This window comes from Megalobrama amblycephala, linkage group LG23 (assembly GCF_018812025.1).
Source record: "Megalobrama amblycephala isolate DHTTF-2021 linkage group LG23, ASM1881202v1, whole genome shotgun sequence".
Lineage (NCBI taxonomy): Eukaryota > Metazoa > Chordata > Actinopteri > Cypriniformes > Xenocyprididae > Megalobrama > Megalobrama amblycephala.
Genome location: NC_063066.1, coordinates 28,053,474 through 28,074,286, shown reverse-complemented (window position 1 = coordinate 28,074,286; position 20,813 = coordinate 28,053,474). Strand labels below are relative to the sequence as shown.

Here is a 20,813-nt window from a genome sequence, read left to right as displayed (position 1 = left end):
ACTGATCACTAAAAAGAAAAGAGGGCATGATCTGTAGATAAAAACAGATGTTTTATTATATTATTAACATATATGGTCATTGAAGGTTATTTTCATCTCTAAATAAATATCAAATTCATAAACTATAGGGCAAAAGTTTGGGATAATTCAGATTTTTGTTTTTGGAAGAAAAGTTTCTAATGCTCACCAGGACTGCATTTATTTGATCAAAAATACAGTAAAAACAGTAATACTGTGAAATATTATTACAATTTAAAAGAAGTTTTCTATTTTTAATTTAATTTTTTCTTAGCCACTTTTGATCAATGTAATGCGTCCTTGGTAAATAAAAGTAATAATTTCTTTCTTTTTTTTATTCTTACTTACTCCAAACCTTTAAATGGTAGTATATCATCCACAAAAAATATTAAGCAACACAACTGTTTTCAACATTTATAATAATCAGAAATGTTTCTTGAGCAGCAAAAGATTTCTGAAGGATCATGAGAGACTAAAGACTGGAGTAATGATGCTAAAAATTCAGCTAAGCATACTATAATATGAATATGAAAAAGTAAATCTCTGAATTTATGTAATTCTCTGTGGTGAGTCAGAATGACTACATATGAATTTTATAACAGGAAAAACAGATCTCTCACCTTAGTAGAAAAGTTCTGAAAATACAGTCTGAGATGACATTGGAGAATAAATGATATTGTTAGGAGAGGTCAGATAATGAACTGCACCTAGTGACTTTAATTTCCCATGAGTCAAAGTAAGGTTCAGCAGGTCTGACACAGGACAAAGATATTGCTCCACAGCAATGAAGGTACCATCATTTACCATCATTTTACCATCAGAGAAGCTAAACACAGGGAACTTTTCCCACTTGCGTTGGCCTCACACCTGAGACCGAACCTCTCCCTCTCTCCCAGCATGCATTTCTGAACCCTAATCAGCTGGTGGCCTAGTGAATTTCACACACAGGAATCATTAAACATTAATGGGACGTTGGATAACTGATTTAATTCCCTGGAACCCAATACACAGAGAGAGAGGTGGTTAGCTTGGTGTGCTTTCAGTCATTCCAGACCTTGTGGTCTTTAGCCTTTTGACCTCCCATTGGGAACATACTCTCACATGAGAAAAGCTCCAATTAGATGTCTTCATTAGATATAAAACAAAACTTGCCATATCTTCTGCTATCTTTCTCTGTCTTTCTTTTTTTCACATACACACACACATTTCAGTCAGGATGGTGATCTTTCTATGAGCATGTAGACAGCTTTTTCCTTCCTATCTTAATATACAAAATGTTTGTTGAATGGTTTCAAACTGATTTTCAGCTGTAACTATTGAATTTTGTCACCATAGTCAGACACAAAATCTTCAGTTGACAAAATAAACATATTTTGCACATCACAACATCAACAGTGTGCGGTGGTGTTCCCTATCAAAAGCTACACTCAATGCTGCGCTTGATTTTAAGCACTAAATAGATGTGAGACAGGTGCGCTCATCAGGTTCTTTGTCTTCAAAACTGCATTGTGTCCATGTGTGCTGAAACAAACTCTTTCCTCTCAAACTATCCCTTTCGTTAGGAGTTAGTATCATGTTAATATCATGGGGCTCGCATGTCAATCTGGCTGGAGAGCAGGAGATGAGTCCCTTTCAGTCCTCGCGTCCGCTTCTGAAGCACGCTCCGGAACTTCTTCAGACTGGGCTGAGGACGTTACTTGCCTTGTTGATATGGATATCAAGTGTACTGCCCATAACACCTGATGTACTCACTACATCAAAAGAAGAATGGCGTCTACACTAATATTAGTGTTTATCCCAAGGTTTACCGTAGTCTGCCAGATCTTGGCCCGATAGCTCGATAATAACTTTTTCCTAGAGCTGCTGTAAAGCCAAAACAATCTCTGTCAATTAATTTTCCTATTTCACTGTGAAGCTGTTTTGAAACAATCTGTATTGTAAAAAGCGCTATATAAATGAAGATGACTTGTCTTGACTGCCTCCAAGTGCTCCTCTCGTGACGATCGATCTTACGATGAGTTACTTGAGGTAGTCACTCATGCTGTGGACAGTCTTCAGTTAGACTGGCCACAGGAACAAGAGACCTCCAGGCAATCCAAGTTAGACAGTAGATTTCTGTCGGGTGGCTGGGGAGGGGGGGGGCACCAGAGTGACGATCCCTCCCCTTCTTTCCTGATTTACATCATGAACTCACTAAATCATAGAATAAGCCTTATTCTTCTTGTGTCTTTGTGCAACGATGTCAATCTATTCGACAATCGTTGATGCAAAGGCACCTGGGGCATACGATTATGCCCCAGGTTGAAGAAACGATTGCGAACTATCTCTTCCCTGGCAGTACATCATCACTCAAAAAGCCTGTGCTTCCCTCCAGACCGTTCAGAATTACATCTACGCTGGTAGGGATAGCTTTTCAGGTGGCAGGTCAGGTTGGTGCTGCCCTGCACACCATGGCGGTGTTGCAGGCATACCAGGTGGAGCTGCTCAAAAAACTGGACCGCAACTCATTCCATACTGTTTTCAGTAGGTTCCAGGAGGCTAAGAAGCAAGAGGAGGCGTTTGTTCCGCCTCCGCCATGGCCAATGGTCGGGGCTATCGTCCACCCAGCCCCAACCAGGTCTGACTTCTCAGAAATGAGAAGCTCAGAAACAGAGATTGGCGAGTCGTGCTCCCCCTCGTAAAGACTGGGGGGCAGTGGTTTCCAGGGAAATATTAAATGTTCAGTTGACTCTTGCCGTTTTTCAGGACACGAAAAATTTTACATTTCCCCATCAAGACACTGCATCACAAGACACTGCGTCACTTGACGTTGCATCAAAATTAGTTGCCCCTGCAGAGAAGTTGGCAGCGTGGAAGCTACTGCCAAACATATCTCCTTGGGTCTCGAGAACCATAGAAAAGGGCTACAGAATATAGTTTGCATGCCACCCTCCACATTTCAATGGCGTGCTATCCACTACCGTGAATCCGGATCAGGCACACTTGCTGATACAAGAGCTGCAGACTCTGCTGGACAAAGGGGCCATAGAAAATGTTCCCAGACAAGCAGGTTATTATAGCTGATATTGTCTGATTCCCAAAAAAGATGCCACGCTCTGATTGACGGAATTTCAGTGGGTAAACACCCTTTGATTGCCCACTTCATTCGTGGAACTAGGCGACTAAGGTCTCCTGTCGGAATCCAAGATTTAGCCATGGTCCTTGAGGGGCCACAGTCCTTCAGATTTACGTCCACCGTACTAGCCAATGCCGTAAGTCAGAGCAACTGTTCATTTGCCATGGGGGCCATGGCTACAAAGCAGACTATGTCACATTGGGTGAGTAATGCTATCATCCTAGCCTATGAGACATGCAGTCAAGATTCGCCTCTAGGCATTAGGGCTCATTCTACCAGGGGGGTCGCGTCCTCCAGGACTTTAGCAAGAGGCACCCCCTTGCAGCAAGTTTGTGATGCATTAGGCTGGTCCTCTCCGCACACATTCATTAGATTCTATAGGTTGGATGTTCATGTTACTCCGGGCTGAATCTACTTGAATCGACATCTCAAGCTCGTGTTTGTGGCTCCTCTCATGTTTGTGCCCACATTGCTGTACTGAGAGCATGTTCAGGACGTTCTTCAGACAAAAGCACCTGTCTTACATCTATTCATAGCCTCTGACATGCGCATTCCAATGACATCATCATCAGAGGTTATTTAAGCCAAATTCTTTGGAGTGTTTGCCACATGTGTTCACAACCAGTCAAACAAGGACATTTTCCCAATAGCACTTAAAATCAAGCACATCATCTCATTCCCGCTTTTTCAGGGAACAGTCAAGTAACCCGAGACATTTTAAATTAACCCTCTGGTCCTCTTCGGTCAAAAATGACCAAAACATTTTACGTTTTGAAATGTGAAAATTTTTTGCTTCGTCGGAATGGGATGACATTTGGTGATTTTTGTCGCATTAACTATGTGAACACACAAAAAAAATCATGGACATGATTCGGATATGTTAAAGGGTCGTAAAAAAATAGTCACATGCACATGGCTGCTTCACTGTCAAAAATGACCGACTTATTAAATGAATGGGAAATATGAAAAAATATGCTCAGAAACTCAGAGAATCTTTCGATGGTACAAACTACAAATCAGCCACTGTGCAGACAAAAAGTGCACAGCAATGAAGGGATGACACTCTAAAATGTCAAGAGTGCAAAATAGACACAACCACCGAAACACCCCCTTCCCCCCATACACATATATATGAACTAGCATGACTATAACACAGAGCAAGTTTATGCAAATGTATAAAATAAAATCAATAATTCAGCCGCAAAGCAGTAAAAAAACAAAGAGCATGAAAGACGTTACACTCTAAAACATCAAGAGTACAAAACCCACTCAAACACGCACTCACACACATTAATAGACACACATATACAACACACTGTTATACACACACAAAAGAACCAGTATGGCTGTAACAATATGGTAAAATTGAGCTAAAAGACTCAAATAAGAGTTTGAAATCAGATCAAACCCAGAATTATTAAGCTGCAATAAAACATACCTGTTTTGTTTTTGTTATATTTTTATTGAATTTTGATAGTATGTATAACAAAGCACTCTTTGTTCAGGTTTGACTGTAGTAAAATGAATGCAAAAAAACGACAAATCGAATCAACATTTCAAAAAAAAAAAAAAATCTAAACCTTGATAAAGAGTAGTCTTTGAGAATGTCTTAAGTATAAATCCAAATCCACAACTTAATAAAAATGTAATGTAATGACAAATGTAATGTTTAAAAACCACAGCAGAATTTATAAGCGACTTTATATAGAACTATATAGGAAACTAGTGGTTACACCATGGCATTACATAATTTTTTTTTATATAAATCAAATGTAAATTTATGTCCCTGTTACACTCAATTTTCCTGGTTAAATAAACATTAGGCTACATAAAAAAGAGAGACCAAATACAATTATATTTTGTATTTTTACACTAACTATGTAATGTTCTATTTATTAAAACCAAGTATAAATTTCATCAAGTTAGTGTTTTCATACATTTTTACATTTATTCCAAAATAATAACTAAAGGCAGTAACAATTTAAACAATATGTTTTATTTGTGAACTAATGTTCAGCTGTTCTATTAATAGTCTACTTATTTTCAGCAGTCTTCAATCTTGTACACATTGGTCACAGACATAGACACAAAGATGTAAATTTAATTTCCCCAAACTGATTGCCAGTGATGGGAATAACGGCGTTACTTTTTTCAGTAAAGAGTAATCAAATGAATTACTTTTTCTCCCGTTACAACACCGTTACCGTTACTGACAAAAAAAGCGCGAGCTCAAACCAGAATACCCTTTTTGATGCTTGATCGAAAATATGTGAAATGAGTTTTTTTTCTAGTCGACTAGTAGTTGTTCATTTAAGCTATTAGTTGACTAATCACATTTATATTAATTTAATTTCTTAAATACTGGAGAGAATAAACCATAATAAGGAGCGTTTACATAATAAAGGCTATATAGCACTCAATGGCACGCATAATTGCCATAAAGAACCGGCAAAAGTAATGATTATGAGTGTGACAAAAACAGTAAGGAGACATTTTAATTGTTTATTAATAAAGTAATGTTTTCTGAATCAGTGTCGGCTGCAAAGATGAAGTTGACATTGCTGATTCTCATTGCTGATCATCTGCTCATATGGACGCGCCTAGAGAGATAATGCACATTTCATTCGGATTAGGCTACATAATCAGAGTAGCCTCTTTCTTTTCGTTTTTAATAACTTCATTTTCGTTAAAGTAGATATTTCAAGCATTCTATAGATATATTTCTCATGTCTGCGAGGCAAGCAGCCTCTGAGTTTCAGTTCATTTAAGACGCGCTCCAGTTCACGCGCCAGTGATCGCGCCCGCGCCTCCATGTCATGATTTTATTGTCTGCTGTATTTGCTTGTTATATATTAAATCAAAGCAATTTGTAGATGAAACATTGATTAAAACTAAGATACAACTTTTACAAAACGAAATTCACTTTAAAGAAAGGCTTTCTACAAAGCAAAACTTAATGAAGTGGTAAAAATCTTATCTGACCCACTCCATGTCTCCCGATATATTTGCGCAGCATCTTACTCATGCTGTTCACTAACTTTTCATAATCGAATAAATGGATTTAAAACATAACATAGGACTATTTAAACATAAATATGAAACTACATTTTCTTTAATGGCTACCAACACAGTACAGAGAAATTTCATGTCGTGAGCAAGAGCGGATCATGAGTCAGGAGTCGCATCAAGAATAATTTATTCTTAGATTTATATGTAATATTGGGGGCATTCAATTTATTTGGCATATTTTTATTTTATTTTATTTTTTTAAAGTAACGCAATAGTTACTTTCCCTGGTAATTAGTTACTTTTATAATGATGTAACTCAGTTACTAACTCCGTTACTATTTGTGAGAAGTAACTAGTAACTATAACTAATTACTTTTTTAAAGCAATGTGACCAACACTGCTGATTGCTCACTAAAAACCCCCACAGTCAATATGTTTTCAGGCTATTTCAATTTTGATTTTGCCGTGACAAAAAGCGGTGATATGTAAGTGGCTGAGTTGTATACTTACTTTTTAATTATTGTTCCCATTAATGCCATCATTGTATTCGTTCAGGCCAATCTGAGAACGCGCACAAAAAAAGAGGTGGGATTTTTTGCACAAACCAATCATATCCAATTATAGCGTGATGCAGGCATTGCCCCCATTCACTTTCAATTACCCGAATCAAACCCACTGTGCTCTTTAAAACTAAATGGGCTCAGGGGAGTCAAGAGAGAAACATATTCCTGCTGTAACTTTACCTGCTGGTGCCGCTGTTGGACAGTGTTACTTTATAAACACAAGTGATTTTTACACTTTTTAATGTCACATTTTGTAATATTTGCTTTGTTTTATTTTTGTAATATTGATTATTTTCTCTTCCAGTTTTTTTTTTTTTTTTTTTGAGGAGACACTGCCTCCCTTGCCTCTGCAGAACACGTATTAAATGCAGGAACCATTTATGGTTGCTAATAGGACCTATTAAAATGAGGGAAATTATCTAAAAAAAAATTTTTTTTTAGATAGATTTCTTTTCAGAGTTTACATGATTGTTGCTCATAGAGCTCATAGCAGGTTACATACTGAAAGAGAGTTTTCAGTATGACTGCTTTATTTGCTGACCCCATGAAAACAGTTTACAAGCACAATTTTCTTTCCTGTGTTGACTTACATTTCCCAATGAAAGCAAGGTGTCAAGGTTTAGGCTGTTAGATAGCAGATCAGACTGCAAAGAACCCTTTTCTCATTGACATATCTGTCTATTCTCACTTAACATTTAATTTTTCGTTTAATATTTATATATACTTTAATAACTTCATAGCTTTAAGTTTGCTATGCAGTTTTTGGTTTTTATAAACTTAAGTAGAAACTTTATTTATTTATTTATTTTAAAATGAATAAACATTTTAATAAATCAATAAATGATATCTAACTGTAAAATACTTTTTGCATTATTTAGAATTGTACGTTTTTTTATCATCTTTGTTCAGTAGAAACTTGCAATGAAAGTTTTAATAGCTGCCTTTGATTTACACTGATATCTATATAAAAATAATATTATTATTTTAAATATTTTAAATAAAACATTTTAATAATTTTTTTGCATTTTGTTTAGAAATGTTGTTTCTTTTTCTAAACATTGTTCCGTAGATACTTAAGTTTAATGGTTTTAAATCTTCCTTTCAATTACACTGATAACTACCAACGAATATTATTATTATTATTTATTTATTTATTTTAAATATGTTTAAAATCATTAAACATTTTAACAAATAAATTATAACTCTAATCCTAAAATATATAAAAATATCCTTTTTTTTTTTTAGTTTTAGCTCAAGTTTTAGTATCATGCCGTCGATTTACACTGATAACTAACTTTACAAAATTATTTGTGTACTGAATTGTGATTGGTCTTTGTCAAACATCTGGGTGACCTCAGGGTTTTTCAGTTTTTCTCTTTCAATATTTATATTTACAACTTTTCAAATGATCATTGTGCTAATTATTTTGATTTGCAAGCACGAGTGTTTCCTTCAGCTAAAGCCAAACTTTTTTGTCATATTGCAGTGTGTGGTGATATCCACGGGCAGTTCTTCGACCTAATGAAGTTATTTGAGGTTGGCGGGTCTCCTGCGACAACAAGGTACCTGTTTTTAGGGGATTACGTGGACCGAGGGTACTTCAGTATTGAGGTGAGTTTGCTCTAGGGTTCATTTTCACCTAGCTTAGGGACCCTAGTTTGTAGTACACACCATCTTTGTCCTGATATCTTGGTGTGGTCTGTGAAAGCATCTTTCTTTCTATCTATATTTTCTCCTTCAGTGTGTCCTTTACCTCTGGTCGCTGAAAATCCTCTACCCAAAGACGCTGTTTCTATTGCGGGGAAACCATGAATGTAGACATTTGACTGAATATTTCACTTTCAAACAAGAATGTGAGTACTTGCATGAGGAAAACTCTTTGTCTTTTTAGTTACAGTGTCTCTACACTTACATTTTAAAGTTTTAAACTATACATTTGCTATGAACACACCAGTTCACCTCTCATCTCTTCTGATGGAGGTCTTTTTCTGGAGCAGTCTCTTGTCAGACAGAAAGAGAGATGCAGAGAGAGAAAGAGGGAGTATGATTAGCAGAAAATTAATTTGCCTGTTAATGCTGGGCCCAGGGAGCCTGTGAGTGTGATTTCCCTGATGAGGGGAGTGAGGAGGAGTGAGTGCCCTCCTTACCATCTGCTGACTGACAGAACACACTCACACACACATTCCATGTTTTATGGGGACTTTTCATAGTCATGATGTTTTTTATACTGTACAAACAAAGGTATATTCTATCCCCTAACCCTACCCTAAACCTACCTATCAAAGAAAACTTTCTGCATCTTCACACTTTCAAAAAACATCATTCTGTATGATCAGGGCCTAAAATAAACACTCGGCAATAGCCAAATGCGAGTAAAAATTGGTGTTGGTGAGTATATGAAACGGTGTCAATTGCCAGTTGTCCGGTAACATTTTTACGAATTCTATTTCTAACAATGCAATGTTGTGCAAACATGAATGTGAACAATGTATGTGAGAGTTAATGGACCAGTGCTGCATCATCACAAAGGTTTAAGCCTTTCCAATTTAAATATTCAAGCGTGTTACTTGCTGTGTAGGAAGTTTTCTCTGTGCAAACATCCAAAGCGCACACCCAGAAAGTTAGATAGTGCTTGAATACTGAATTAAGCTGCATTTAACTTCTACTTGCACTTGAACGGACAGAGTCATACAAAATTATGTCAAACAATGCCCATCTCTGATAGTTGGTTATAGGGACCATAAACAGTTGAAAAGATAACACATGCATTTGGTATTAAAGTGACAGCATCCTAATGATCCTGCTGCCGTCTGTGTTTTTATTGTTAATCAAATAACACAGGACAGAGACAAAATCACTCACTGCTCTTGACTGAATAACTTTTGTAACTTTAATAAGGATTCATCTTATAATGTTTAATTTATACAGTGAAGAACATGCAGTGATATTTTACATTTGATGTTTTGATTAACTGTCTGTTAAAATATTTATGGCCAATAAATTTTCTCAAGTCACCGGCCATTGGCAGGTGTGTCAAAAATGTTTTTTTTTTACTTAGAATAATAGAGTTTTAGTTGTGGTAAAAAGTTAGTTTGTATGTTGGTCATTATTCAGTAATAATATTCCTCTCTACTGTAAGTCTGAAATCTGATATATTAAAAAAATATTTTTATATACATTTTTATATAAATATCTTTATTATTATTATTATTATTATTATTATTATTATTATTATTATATTTGATTTATTTTATAAATTTATTTATGTATATATTTAAAATAATTTAATGTGAAAAAATGTTAATAAATTAATAAATCATAATAAATATGAATTACAATAATATGCTCCAACTATATAATTAGATATACATTAAATGTATTGTTATTATTATGTGTGTGTGTGTGTGTGTGTGTGTGTGTGTGTGTGTGTGTGTGTATATATATATATATATATATATATATATATAAAATAATTAAACATTTTAATATGCTTCAACTCTATTAATTATTAAATAAATAACATGTATATATATATTTGAATATACGTACATAAAATAAACATTGTGATGAATTGGTAAATTGTAACTCTAATACTAAAATACATTTTTGCATTTTTAGAATATCACAAAGCCAACATTGTTTACATTTTACACTTTTCTCCTCAAGAAATTTTAAAAAAGGTTTTGTGGGGTAATTTTTCATATAATTTTCCTCCAGAGTATGACTAGATTAAACATGCACTCATTGTGATGCACACTCGAGAAGGTCATCACATTCAGTATTGATTCTTGACACAGAGCGCATTTGTATTCTTATACTACTACACTACAACAAAGCAAAAACTTATATTAAACATATTGATTGATCCAATGGCATTAGTGAGACAGTATTTGTGTGTGATTAGAAGAAGGATGGAGGGAGAGATGGAGAGATAATGCAGAGTGATGCAGTGATGAGGCTAAACAGATTGGTAGATTTGGAGCAGTGAGATTGACACAGCACAGACTGTCTCTCTCTCTCTCTCTCTCACACACACACACACACACACACACACACACACATCTCTCCTTTAGTGTCCTCTGAAAGTGTAAATGAATGCAGGAGCTTAATGTACAAATTATATTCATACAGAGAAAATAAACCCTTCAGAAGAAGCTCACTTCATTTCTTAGCTCTGGAATGACATTACTTTATACTCTTCCATCTGTATCTCTTCTACACTCTCTTTTCTTTATCTCTCACTGTGTCTCTCGGGTGAAATCAGATGCTCTGTGCAGGTGTGTGATCTCTGTCTCTCTTTCTTTCAGGTAAAATCAAATACTCGGAGCAGGTGTATGATGCGTGCATGGATGCGTTTGACTGTCTGCCTCTGGCTGCACTGATGAATCAGCAGTTTTTGTGTGTTCATGGTGGCCTGTCTCCAGAAATCCACACATTAGACGACATTAAGAGGGTGAGGAGGACTGTGTATGACTATATATATATATATATATATATATATATATATATATATTAGGGGTGTCCTCGACTACGGATTTACGTAGTCGAATCTGATTCTAATCAGATTGCCTATATTCGACTGATAGTCGAATCATAAAAGAAGGGGGGGGGGGGTGTTCACTAGAAAAAACAACAGTCCGCTAGAGAGTGCGCACGGACTTTGAAAGGTTTGCATGCTGAACTGTGAACGAGATGGAGCGAGACACGGAAAATGAAGTAAGGCCTGCTATAGTCTACCCGCAGCTTAAGACAAATTTTATTTTCTTTCACACACAGCACAGAGAAACATCTTTCTAATAAACCGACCAAACTGCCTGTCAAGTGATAGACGAAACTGACAATGATTTTATCTTTTTTAAACAAATGAAAGGCGATGTGGATAAACATTCACAGCCACGATGTGCAGAACACTCTCAAAGATATAGAAGAAAATGAATAAAAACATTTTGGATCAATAAACTTTAAAATATATATATATTATAACTGCAGAAAGGCCACATTGCAGATAGATATACATTTCATATGTCGGCAAATCAAATTACATCGGCTAAATTGCCTGTGCGAGCTTTAACTAATCTACAGCGCAACACTGATGCACCAAAAAACAAAATAATAAAATAAAAAATAATAATAATTTAATTAAAAAAATTATATATTTTTTTTATCAAACATTAATTTACAGAATTGAATTAGAACAGAATATACCGTTCTAATAAATGAAAATAGCCTTAAAAAAATGAAATATGATCAAGTCAAACTGCAAAATGCCTGAAGTGCAGTGGAACATATATTCATATATAAGTCAGAAATAGTTAAATTAGATAACCCAGAGTGATCAATAAATAAAGAAATTATTAAAATAACGAAAGTATAGCTAGAATTGTCAACTTGTCTTTTTAACTGCAGAGACAATAAACGCAATTTAATTAAATCGTTGTTGAGTTCTAGGACATGAGCTGTTAACACAACTTGCATCATACGTTTTTTTTGATCATCTTTTACCATTTCAAAGTACATCCAATTGTACACTTTATCCCAGACATTGTTGAAGATTTAATCCCTGCCGTGAAGATGCTCATCTGCCGGTCATGGATCATGGAAGTGAAACTTAAATCGGTCACAGGTTGGATTTATTGGATTTATATATTTTATATATATAATATGGGATCAGTCAGGAATTTAAATACAGCATTAAATTGATAACTTGTAACTTTTACATTGTTACAAAATATTTCTATTCCAAATAAATACTTTTTTACTTTCTATTCATCAAAGAATCCTGAAAAACTATATATCATGATTTCCACAAAATAATTAAGCAGCACAACTGTTTTCAACACTGATAATAGTAATAACTGTTTCTTGAGCAGCAAATCCGTATATTAAAATGATTTCTGATGGAGCACGTGACACTGAAGACTGGAGTAATGATGCTGAAATTTTAGCTTTGACATCCCATGAAATAAATTAATTTTAAAATAGAAAACATAGTCAGTCTTTTTTAAATAATAATATTTCACAACTGTTTTCCTTTGGTGAACATAAAAGACTTTCGAAAACAAAAGAAAATCATATCAACCTCAAACTTTTAAACTTTTATGTGTGTATATACATAAAAATATTAGTAAATATATATATATATATATATATATATATATATATATATATATATTTACTTCAGTTCCTGTTACCTACTGTAGATAGTCCTTACCAAACAATACTGGCAATACTGGATGATTTGAAATGTTTTAGACTTAAGAATGAGCTCTAACAGAAGATGTTTGACGAATCTTTTTTAAATCTCCCCTTATGCTTCTGGTGTATTTTCTTTAGCGATGTACAGGCTGTGCACAAACACAGCACACAGTTTTTCAAAATTATTACTCCCTGACTTTTTAAATTTAGTGTGCTTTATTTGTATGTCAAAGAATGGTATATTTTTTTACTGGCAACACAGGGCAAAAAAGGTAACACAGTGTGATGTAAAATAATAAGATAAAAAAAATTTTTCAAATATTTATAATGTTTATTAATATTATTAGCATATTTATTAATATTTCATTTTAGTGATTTTGACACTAGACAGACCACTCTCTCTTTGTTTGTCTCTCAGTTGGACAGGTTCAAGGAGCCCCCAGCATTTGGCCCCATGTGTGATCTGCTGTGGTCCGACCCGCTGGAGGACTTTGGCAATGAAAAAAGCCAAGATTACTTCAGCCACAACTCTGTCCGTGGATGCTCCTACTTTTACAGGTAAACCACACAACCTTCTCTATGGAGATCACTTTGTAAAGTGATAAAAGAGGTGCAGAAATTATAAAGATGACACCATGAAGGGGAGGAAGCATACATAGAAATTGACAATCACTATCTCTTTAGTATCTCAATGGCCTTGTTTACACTATTAATGTCATGAATCCTGTCAGTTCTGGACTACACTTCCCATAATCCTCCATGCCAGTCACATGCACACTCCACACCAATCACCTGTTGCCACATACAGCTTAGCACATTATCTGGACTATTTAAGACTCACTCACACACCACCTCTTTGCGAAGTCTTGATTCACCCTTGTGTTCAATTCCGAGCGGTTTCCTGTGTTTATTGTCTGCCTGTGTTTATTGTCTGCCTGTGTTTATTGTCTGCCTGTGTTTATTGTCTGCCTGTCTTCAAACCTGTCTGTGTACCGTTTATGATCCTCTGCTGCCAGCCTTTGGACTTTGCATTGTTTCCTGATCTGTGAATGATATCTGCCTGTCCTGACTATCGCCTGTATCCTGACCACGATTCTGCCTAGCCCTTGCTGTTCCTGTTTGCCCCTGCTTTGACCCTGCCTGTACGACCACACTATTTAATAAAGCTTGCAAATGGATCTCTGCCTGAGTCCCGGCTCGTTACAATTAAGATGTGTTTTGATCGATCAGATCACAAGTGGACAATGCTAAATACAGGTGTAAACGAGATCTAAAAGGTTTTGAGCTTCTCCACTTTAGACCACTTCCAGAGGTAGTCGAAAACGCATGTGACCAGATTGCTTTCGTAGTGTAGACGCTCAGATCTGAAAAAGTCCATACATTTACCCACCCATAGACCTTCCCCTCTAAGAAATCTAGACAGAAGTGGTCGAAAATGGACAAAAGAGACAGATTAAAACACCAGGTTTTAACGGGTATGTGTCTCTCTCGTCTACTTGTGATCTGATCGAACAAACTGCATTTTAATACCAGGTGTAAACAGGGCCTATAGATCTCAACAATGTCTCAGACTTAAGAAGATACCTAAATTACACAATCAAATGTCAGAGATCTCAATATGAATTCTTCCAAGACCAAATAATGCAAGCCGCTTTTTTGTAAAGGTTTAAAGGGAGGAGTGACCAAAAAAGTTTGAGAACCACTGCTGTATGTCAACAATTGTGTCATTTATGTCTCTTTATAAATATAAAGAGACATAAATGACACAATTGTTGAACAAATAGGGAAAATTCCCTATGGAATTTTAGGAGAAACACCTGAGACTGAGTTGACACTTTAAGTCTCCTGAATCACGAAAGGAACGGTTATACAGTGAAATAAAGGTGTAGATAAAAGTCCAGCGCCTGAAGTGCTGTGCGAGTTTAATTGGAATTGTAAAGCATTCCAAACAGTGACCAGCCTCAGCACAACACAGAATCCCCACAATCCCACGGGAATCTGCGCTCTGCTGTTACCATGACAACTGGCTACTACTGCCAGATCCGCTGAGATATGAAGATACAGAGATATAGTGAGAACCTGAAAGAAATACAGAAATGATGGAACAGGAAAAGGAGAGAGGATAGAAAATAGGGCTGAACGATTAATCAAAATAAAATCAAAATCACAATATGACTTTGTGCGATTATCAAATTGCAAAGGCTGCAATTTAATTAAATATATACACTGCAAATTTTAAGTGAAGCATTTCACAACATTTTCTATGAGAAGAGTTTTTAAACCTGTAGCCAACAGAGGAGAATCTTTAGATAAAGGAGAAGCATTTCAGTTGTACACCAAAATAAACATTTGATGTTTAATGTTTGAAAATGAAGAAATTAAGACATAAATATTAGTATTTTAATTTTACAAATTTTAGTTGTACTGAAAATCACTTAAGGCCTGTCATTTTCAACATATACCAGGAAAAAAAATAGAAAAGACTGCCAAGTAAAATTAACATAACATACAAGACTAGTTTTCAACATGGGATCATACAACACAACATCTGGGCCTTCATTTCTTTACTAGGACCACATTTAGATATATTTTGAGGAGGAAATGATAGTGGTTTTCACTGTAATCTTCACATTTACATCACTGCTCCCCCCTGGTGGCTCATAGTGGTAAGACAATAATACACACGCTAGCAATGGGTTAAAATCCACTCGCTATGGTTTTTGACACTTCTGAGCACCTCAGAAATATCAGGATAGCTGTATAATCAAATGAAACCTAGTGAAAATGTTTCAAAATGATGTTAGATCTAAATCACAAGTGCTAGCTGGGCTATTAGCAATGACACAATGAATTTGAGCAATGAATTTCTTGGAAAACATTTCATTCTGCAGACATTTTGAGCATGTTACTTTTGAATGTTCTCTGAACATTCTGAAACAAGTATTAACATTTGATGTTAGAAATGTTAGATAAAGGTCAAACTAAAATGTTTCAGAAAGAAAAAAGGTTCCATGAACAATGTATACAAAATGTTTTGTGCTAACATTTTGAGAAGTGTGAGAACATTCCCTGTTATTGGGGTTTAGCTAGTTAGCTGACAGGAACCCCTCTAAAACCATCAAAAACAGACCAGCTAACTATTTATTCAGCCAAATAAGTTGCTGAATCAGTGTTTTATCAATGTAAATATTTAATATACTTTAAATATTGTTTACCATGCCTCATTTTGTCTGTTTTATTATTTTGTACAGCTATCCTGCAGTGTGTGAGTTTTTACAGACCAACAACTTACTGTCGGTCATCAGGGCACATGAGGCGCAGGACGCAGGGTAAGAAAACAACACACAACATCACCTTTGACCACCCGTCCTTTTCTATATGACTGCTTTTCTCTCTTCAGCTCTGTTCCTCACCTCCTACAGATATAGAAACCCTAAAAACACACACAATATGTGTATATTGACAGGCTGGATTGAGTATGTGTTGGTGGATGATCAGTGTGCAGATACAGCAGACCAGCAGACGCAGAGAGACATTGATTCTCCATAATCCACGTACATTACTGTACAGTAGTGTTCATTGATCTGAAATGCCACCAATGCATACGCATTCACCTAAGCCCGGGCCTTTTTATCAGTAATTGTCTCAGGCATAATGCAGAGAGTAGTTTTTAAATGTGCAAAGAGACTCTACAATACTCCGCAATAGTAAACTATTCCATGCAGTCAACTAAACAGCAGTCAGTATAATACTCCACAACAATCTGTACAATCGCCAACAGCAGACAGCATACTCACTGAGTAAATTAGTTCATTTTACACAGTTTTACACTATTACACTATTAAAAAAATAATATGCATTGTAATGTTTATTAATTTTCTTTAATGCATTTCATGTTAATAATTTTGTGTTGTATTGCATGCTTTCGCACAATAAAGGCCAAGTTCTTTAAAGAAATAATAATATAAATAGAAAAGAAAGAATAAATAATTTAAAACTATTGTTTATGATTTGAGACTATGCTTTGTGAAAAGTTTTTATCCATTAGGCTTCAAATACTTGCTGTAGAAAAGGGTTTATATTACAAATATGTACTTATTATTATTAATGTTATTAATGTTAATGAAAACATCTCAGCGTAATTGTAATCATGTCAATTCTGATGGTCATTCTGTAATTTTCTATGACCTCTTCTTTGTTTTCTTGCCCTTTTAGTTACCGTATGTACAGGAAGAGTCAGACCACAGGTTTCCCCTCTCTCATCACCATCTTTTCTGCTCCAAACTACCTGGACGTTTACAACAACAAAGGTCTGAATTCAGTTTATATACAGTGCCCTCCACAATTATTGGCACCCTTAGTAATTATGAGCAAAAGCAGCTGTGAAAATAAATCTGCATTGTTTATCCTTTTGATCTTTCATTCAAAATATTCACGAAATTATGACCTTTCATTGAAGGAAAAGAATTGAAAGTGTGTGTGTGGGGGGGGGGGGTTCACATTATGAAATAAATGTTTTTCTCCAAAACACGTTGGCCACAATTATTGGCACCCTTGTATTCAAAACGTTTTGCAACCTCCTTTTGCCAAGATAACAGCTCTGAGTCTTCACCTATAATGCCTGATGAGTTTGAAGAACACCTGACAAAAAATCAGAGACCATTCCTCCATACAGAATCTCTCCAGATCCTTCAGATTCCAGCTCCATGCTGGTGCTTCTTCTCTTCAGTTCACTCCACTCATTTTCTTTAGGGTTCAGGTCAGGGGACTGAGATGGCCGTGGCAGAAGCTTCATTTTGTGCTCAGTGACACATTTTTGTGTTGGTTTTGATGTTTGTTTTGGATCATTGTCCTGATGGAAGATCCAGCCATCGCCCATTATTGGATTTCTAGCAGAAGCGGTCAGGTTTTGATTTTTTTATCTGTTGGTATTTAATACAATCCATGATACCATGAATCTGAACAAGATGTCCAGGACCTCCAGCAGAAAAATAGGCCCACAACATTAAAGATCCTGCAGTATATTTAACCATGGTCATGGGGTACTTTTTATCCATGTGTGCACCAAACCCATCTGGTGAGTTTGCTGCCAAAAAGCTCTTTTTTTAGTTTCATCTGACCATAGAAGCCAGTCCTGTTTGAAGTTCCAGCCGTGTCTGACAACTGAATATGCTGGAGATTGTTTCTGGATGAGAGCAGAGGATTTTTCTTGAAACCCTCCCGAACATCTTGTGGGGATGTAGGTGCTGTTTGGTAATTTTTTTAGGCTTTCTGAGACTCAAGACTCAACTAATCTCTGCAATTCTCAAACTGTGATTCTTGGAGAGTCTTTGTCCACTCAAACTTTCCTCCTCACTTCACATTAGGATGATTTAGACACACATCCTCTTCCAGGCAGATTTGTAACATGTTTAGTTGATTGGAACTTAATTATTGCCATGATAGTGGAAATGGGGATTTGCAATGTTTTAGGTATTTTCTTACAGCCACTTTCTATTTTGTGAAGCCCAACAATCTTTTGCTGCACAGCAGAACTATATTCTTTGGTTTTACTCATTGTCATGAATGATTACGGGAATTTGGCATTTGTGTTTCCTCATGTTTATATTCCTGTGGAACAGGAAGTCATGGCTGGACAATTTCATGCTCCTAGTCACCCTGGTGTGCTAAAAAATTTAAATATGAATGGGAATATACTTCAGAGATATTTACTCATAAGAATTTCTAGGGGTGCTAATAATTGTGGCCAACATGTGTTGGAGAAAAACATTTATTTCATAATCTGAGTTTCCCCTCACTTTCAACTGTTTTACTTCGATGGAAGGTTCGAATTTTTGAATGAAAGATCAAAAGGATAAACAATGCAGATTTATTTTCACATCCACCTTTGCTCATATTTACTAAAGGGTGCCAATAATTGTGGAGGGCACTGTATATATATATATACACACATGCAATCTACAATCAATCACATCATCACATGGTGCAATGAGATTGCTTGCTCAACATTTAAATAGTCTCTATATAAATATAGTCTGTTATAAATGTAGATACATTTTTATATCAATTAAAATAAAGTATATAATACATTTATATTGAATATATAATATACAATCATTTATGAAATACAATTATTTATTATTATTTTTACACACTATACCACAGTTAGTTAGTTAGTTAGTTAGTTTGTTTGTTTGTTTGTTAGTTTGTTAGTTTGTTAGTTTTCTGAAATATGACCAAGGCATGTTGCTGATAGATTTTGTCATGTCTCATGTATCTTTGTGCTTTTGTTGTGTATATCTAATGACAGTCATGTGCAAAAGAAAGAAAGGTACAGATGTTCATTAGAGAAATAGAGATAATTATGTTCATAAAAACATGTTTGTAATGTGTGAATATAACAGCCTTAATGCCTCTCCGCAGCGGCCGTGCTTAAATACGAGAACAACGTAATGAACATACGGCAGTTCAACTGCTCGCCACATCCGTACTGGCTGCCCAACTTCATGGACGTCTTCACCTGGTCGCTTCCATTTGTTGGAGAAAAAGGTGGGAAAGAGGAAACACAAGGTTTTCCTAAACAGCATGAGACATCATCATTCTGCCCGGAGACAACTTTGTGGTTAAATTCCTCACGTTTTCATTCTGGGTGTGTGAGGGATAGTAGACAGGTGTTGTCTTGACTTGTTAAAACAAAGAAGATGGAATAGCTCTGATACAAACTGTATTTCACCTATTCTGTCTCAACAAGTAAAACTAGAATGAGGTAAAAACCCAAAAAGTTTGATCCTATAAAGTAATTTGATAGAGATAGATTAAAGGATCGAGTTTAGGCGGTGTATAAATATTACAGTGACATTTTATGTTTTTGTTGTTGTTGTTTTGTTGTTGTCTTGCCTTTTTGACTTTTGACACCTCCACAGTGACAGAGATGTTGGTGAATGTCCTCAGCATCTGCTCTGACGATGAGCTTATGAACGATGGAGATGAGATCTTTGATGGTGAGGCCTGCACATTCCTCAACTTTCTCCTCTAAGATTTTTGGAAACACACAGGTCAAGACTTTTAAAACGATTACACCTAATTTTAAAAGTTGAATACGACCAAAAGACAACTAAAATGAACCTATTGTGCAATTTTTGGCATTCCCTGTCAATTGTGGATACTTCAGTAAATTGTTTTGCAAACAAACAGTTGACATATTGACATACTGTAGCTTTAAAAATAAAAATCTTAGACATCTGATACTTACAGAGAAACATTGTTTCATTTTAAATTCTTCTATAGAATATTTAGCTCCAGTATGTTGTTTATGAAATATAAGCCTGTTTCCTGGTTCTTCTCAGCTAATGCTGCGGCTGCCCGTAAGGAGGTCATCAGAAACAAGATCCGTGCCATTGGCAAAATGGCCAAAATGTTTTCAGTCCTGCGGTGAGTCTGGATGGGTTGGGTACGCATGTTTGTGGTTTGGATGTTTACAACATAAAAAAATTTACTATAATAATAAAGCAATATGTGTGTGTTTGTGCGGCCTGGCTAAGACACAGTGTTGTTATTATTAACTAAAATAGAGTGCAACAGTCGGGTTCTGAAAGTAAAAACTTTATTAATTTTCTCCATACTGAAACTGATCTTTAACGCCAACTTATATACCTTTGATGACAGCCCTACAATGAGCAACAGGGTTGTTAATCAGTGCTTCTGTTGAAGCGCCAGCCTACATTATTTAAATAATTGTGTTTAACTGTGGACTTCATGGTGAAAAAGTACATTACACACGATGCTGTATAGAAAATTCCACCAGAGCAAAATGCGCCAAAAGAGCTCATTGGCAAACAACAAAACGAAAGTAAAATGGTTCCATACAAACATGATAAAACATAACAAAAAGTCCAGGCCTGGTCTTCTCTCAT

The 20,813-nt window shown here is 35.6% G+C and overlaps 1 protein-coding gene across 4 annotated transcripts in view; it reads left to right on the top strand.

Moving 5' to 3' along the window:
* Positions 1-20,813, top strand: part of ppp3cb (protein phosphatase 3, catalytic subunit, beta isozyme) — a 94,986-nt gene that overhangs the window by 58,393 nt on the left and 15,780 nt on the right. For all 4 annotated transcript variants that reach the window (XM_048176635.1, XM_048176637.1, XM_048176633.1 and 1 more), the window contains 9 exons: positions 8,192-8,316; positions 8,447-8,558; positions 11,013-11,158; positions 13,319-13,458; positions 16,152-16,229; positions 17,116-17,210; positions 19,324-19,449; positions 19,824-19,901; positions 20,247-20,331. In XM_048176635.1, the coding sequence (XP_048032592.1) occupies positions 8,192-8,316; positions 8,447-8,558; positions 11,013-11,158; positions 13,319-13,458; positions 16,152-16,229; positions 17,116-17,210; positions 19,324-19,449; positions 19,824-19,901; positions 20,247-20,331 (985 nt within the window). The remainder of the gene's footprint in view (positions 1-8,191; positions 8,317-8,446; positions 8,559-11,012; positions 11,159-13,318; positions 13,459-16,151; positions 16,230-17,115; positions 17,211-19,323; positions 19,450-19,823; positions 19,902-20,246; positions 20,332-20,813) is intronic.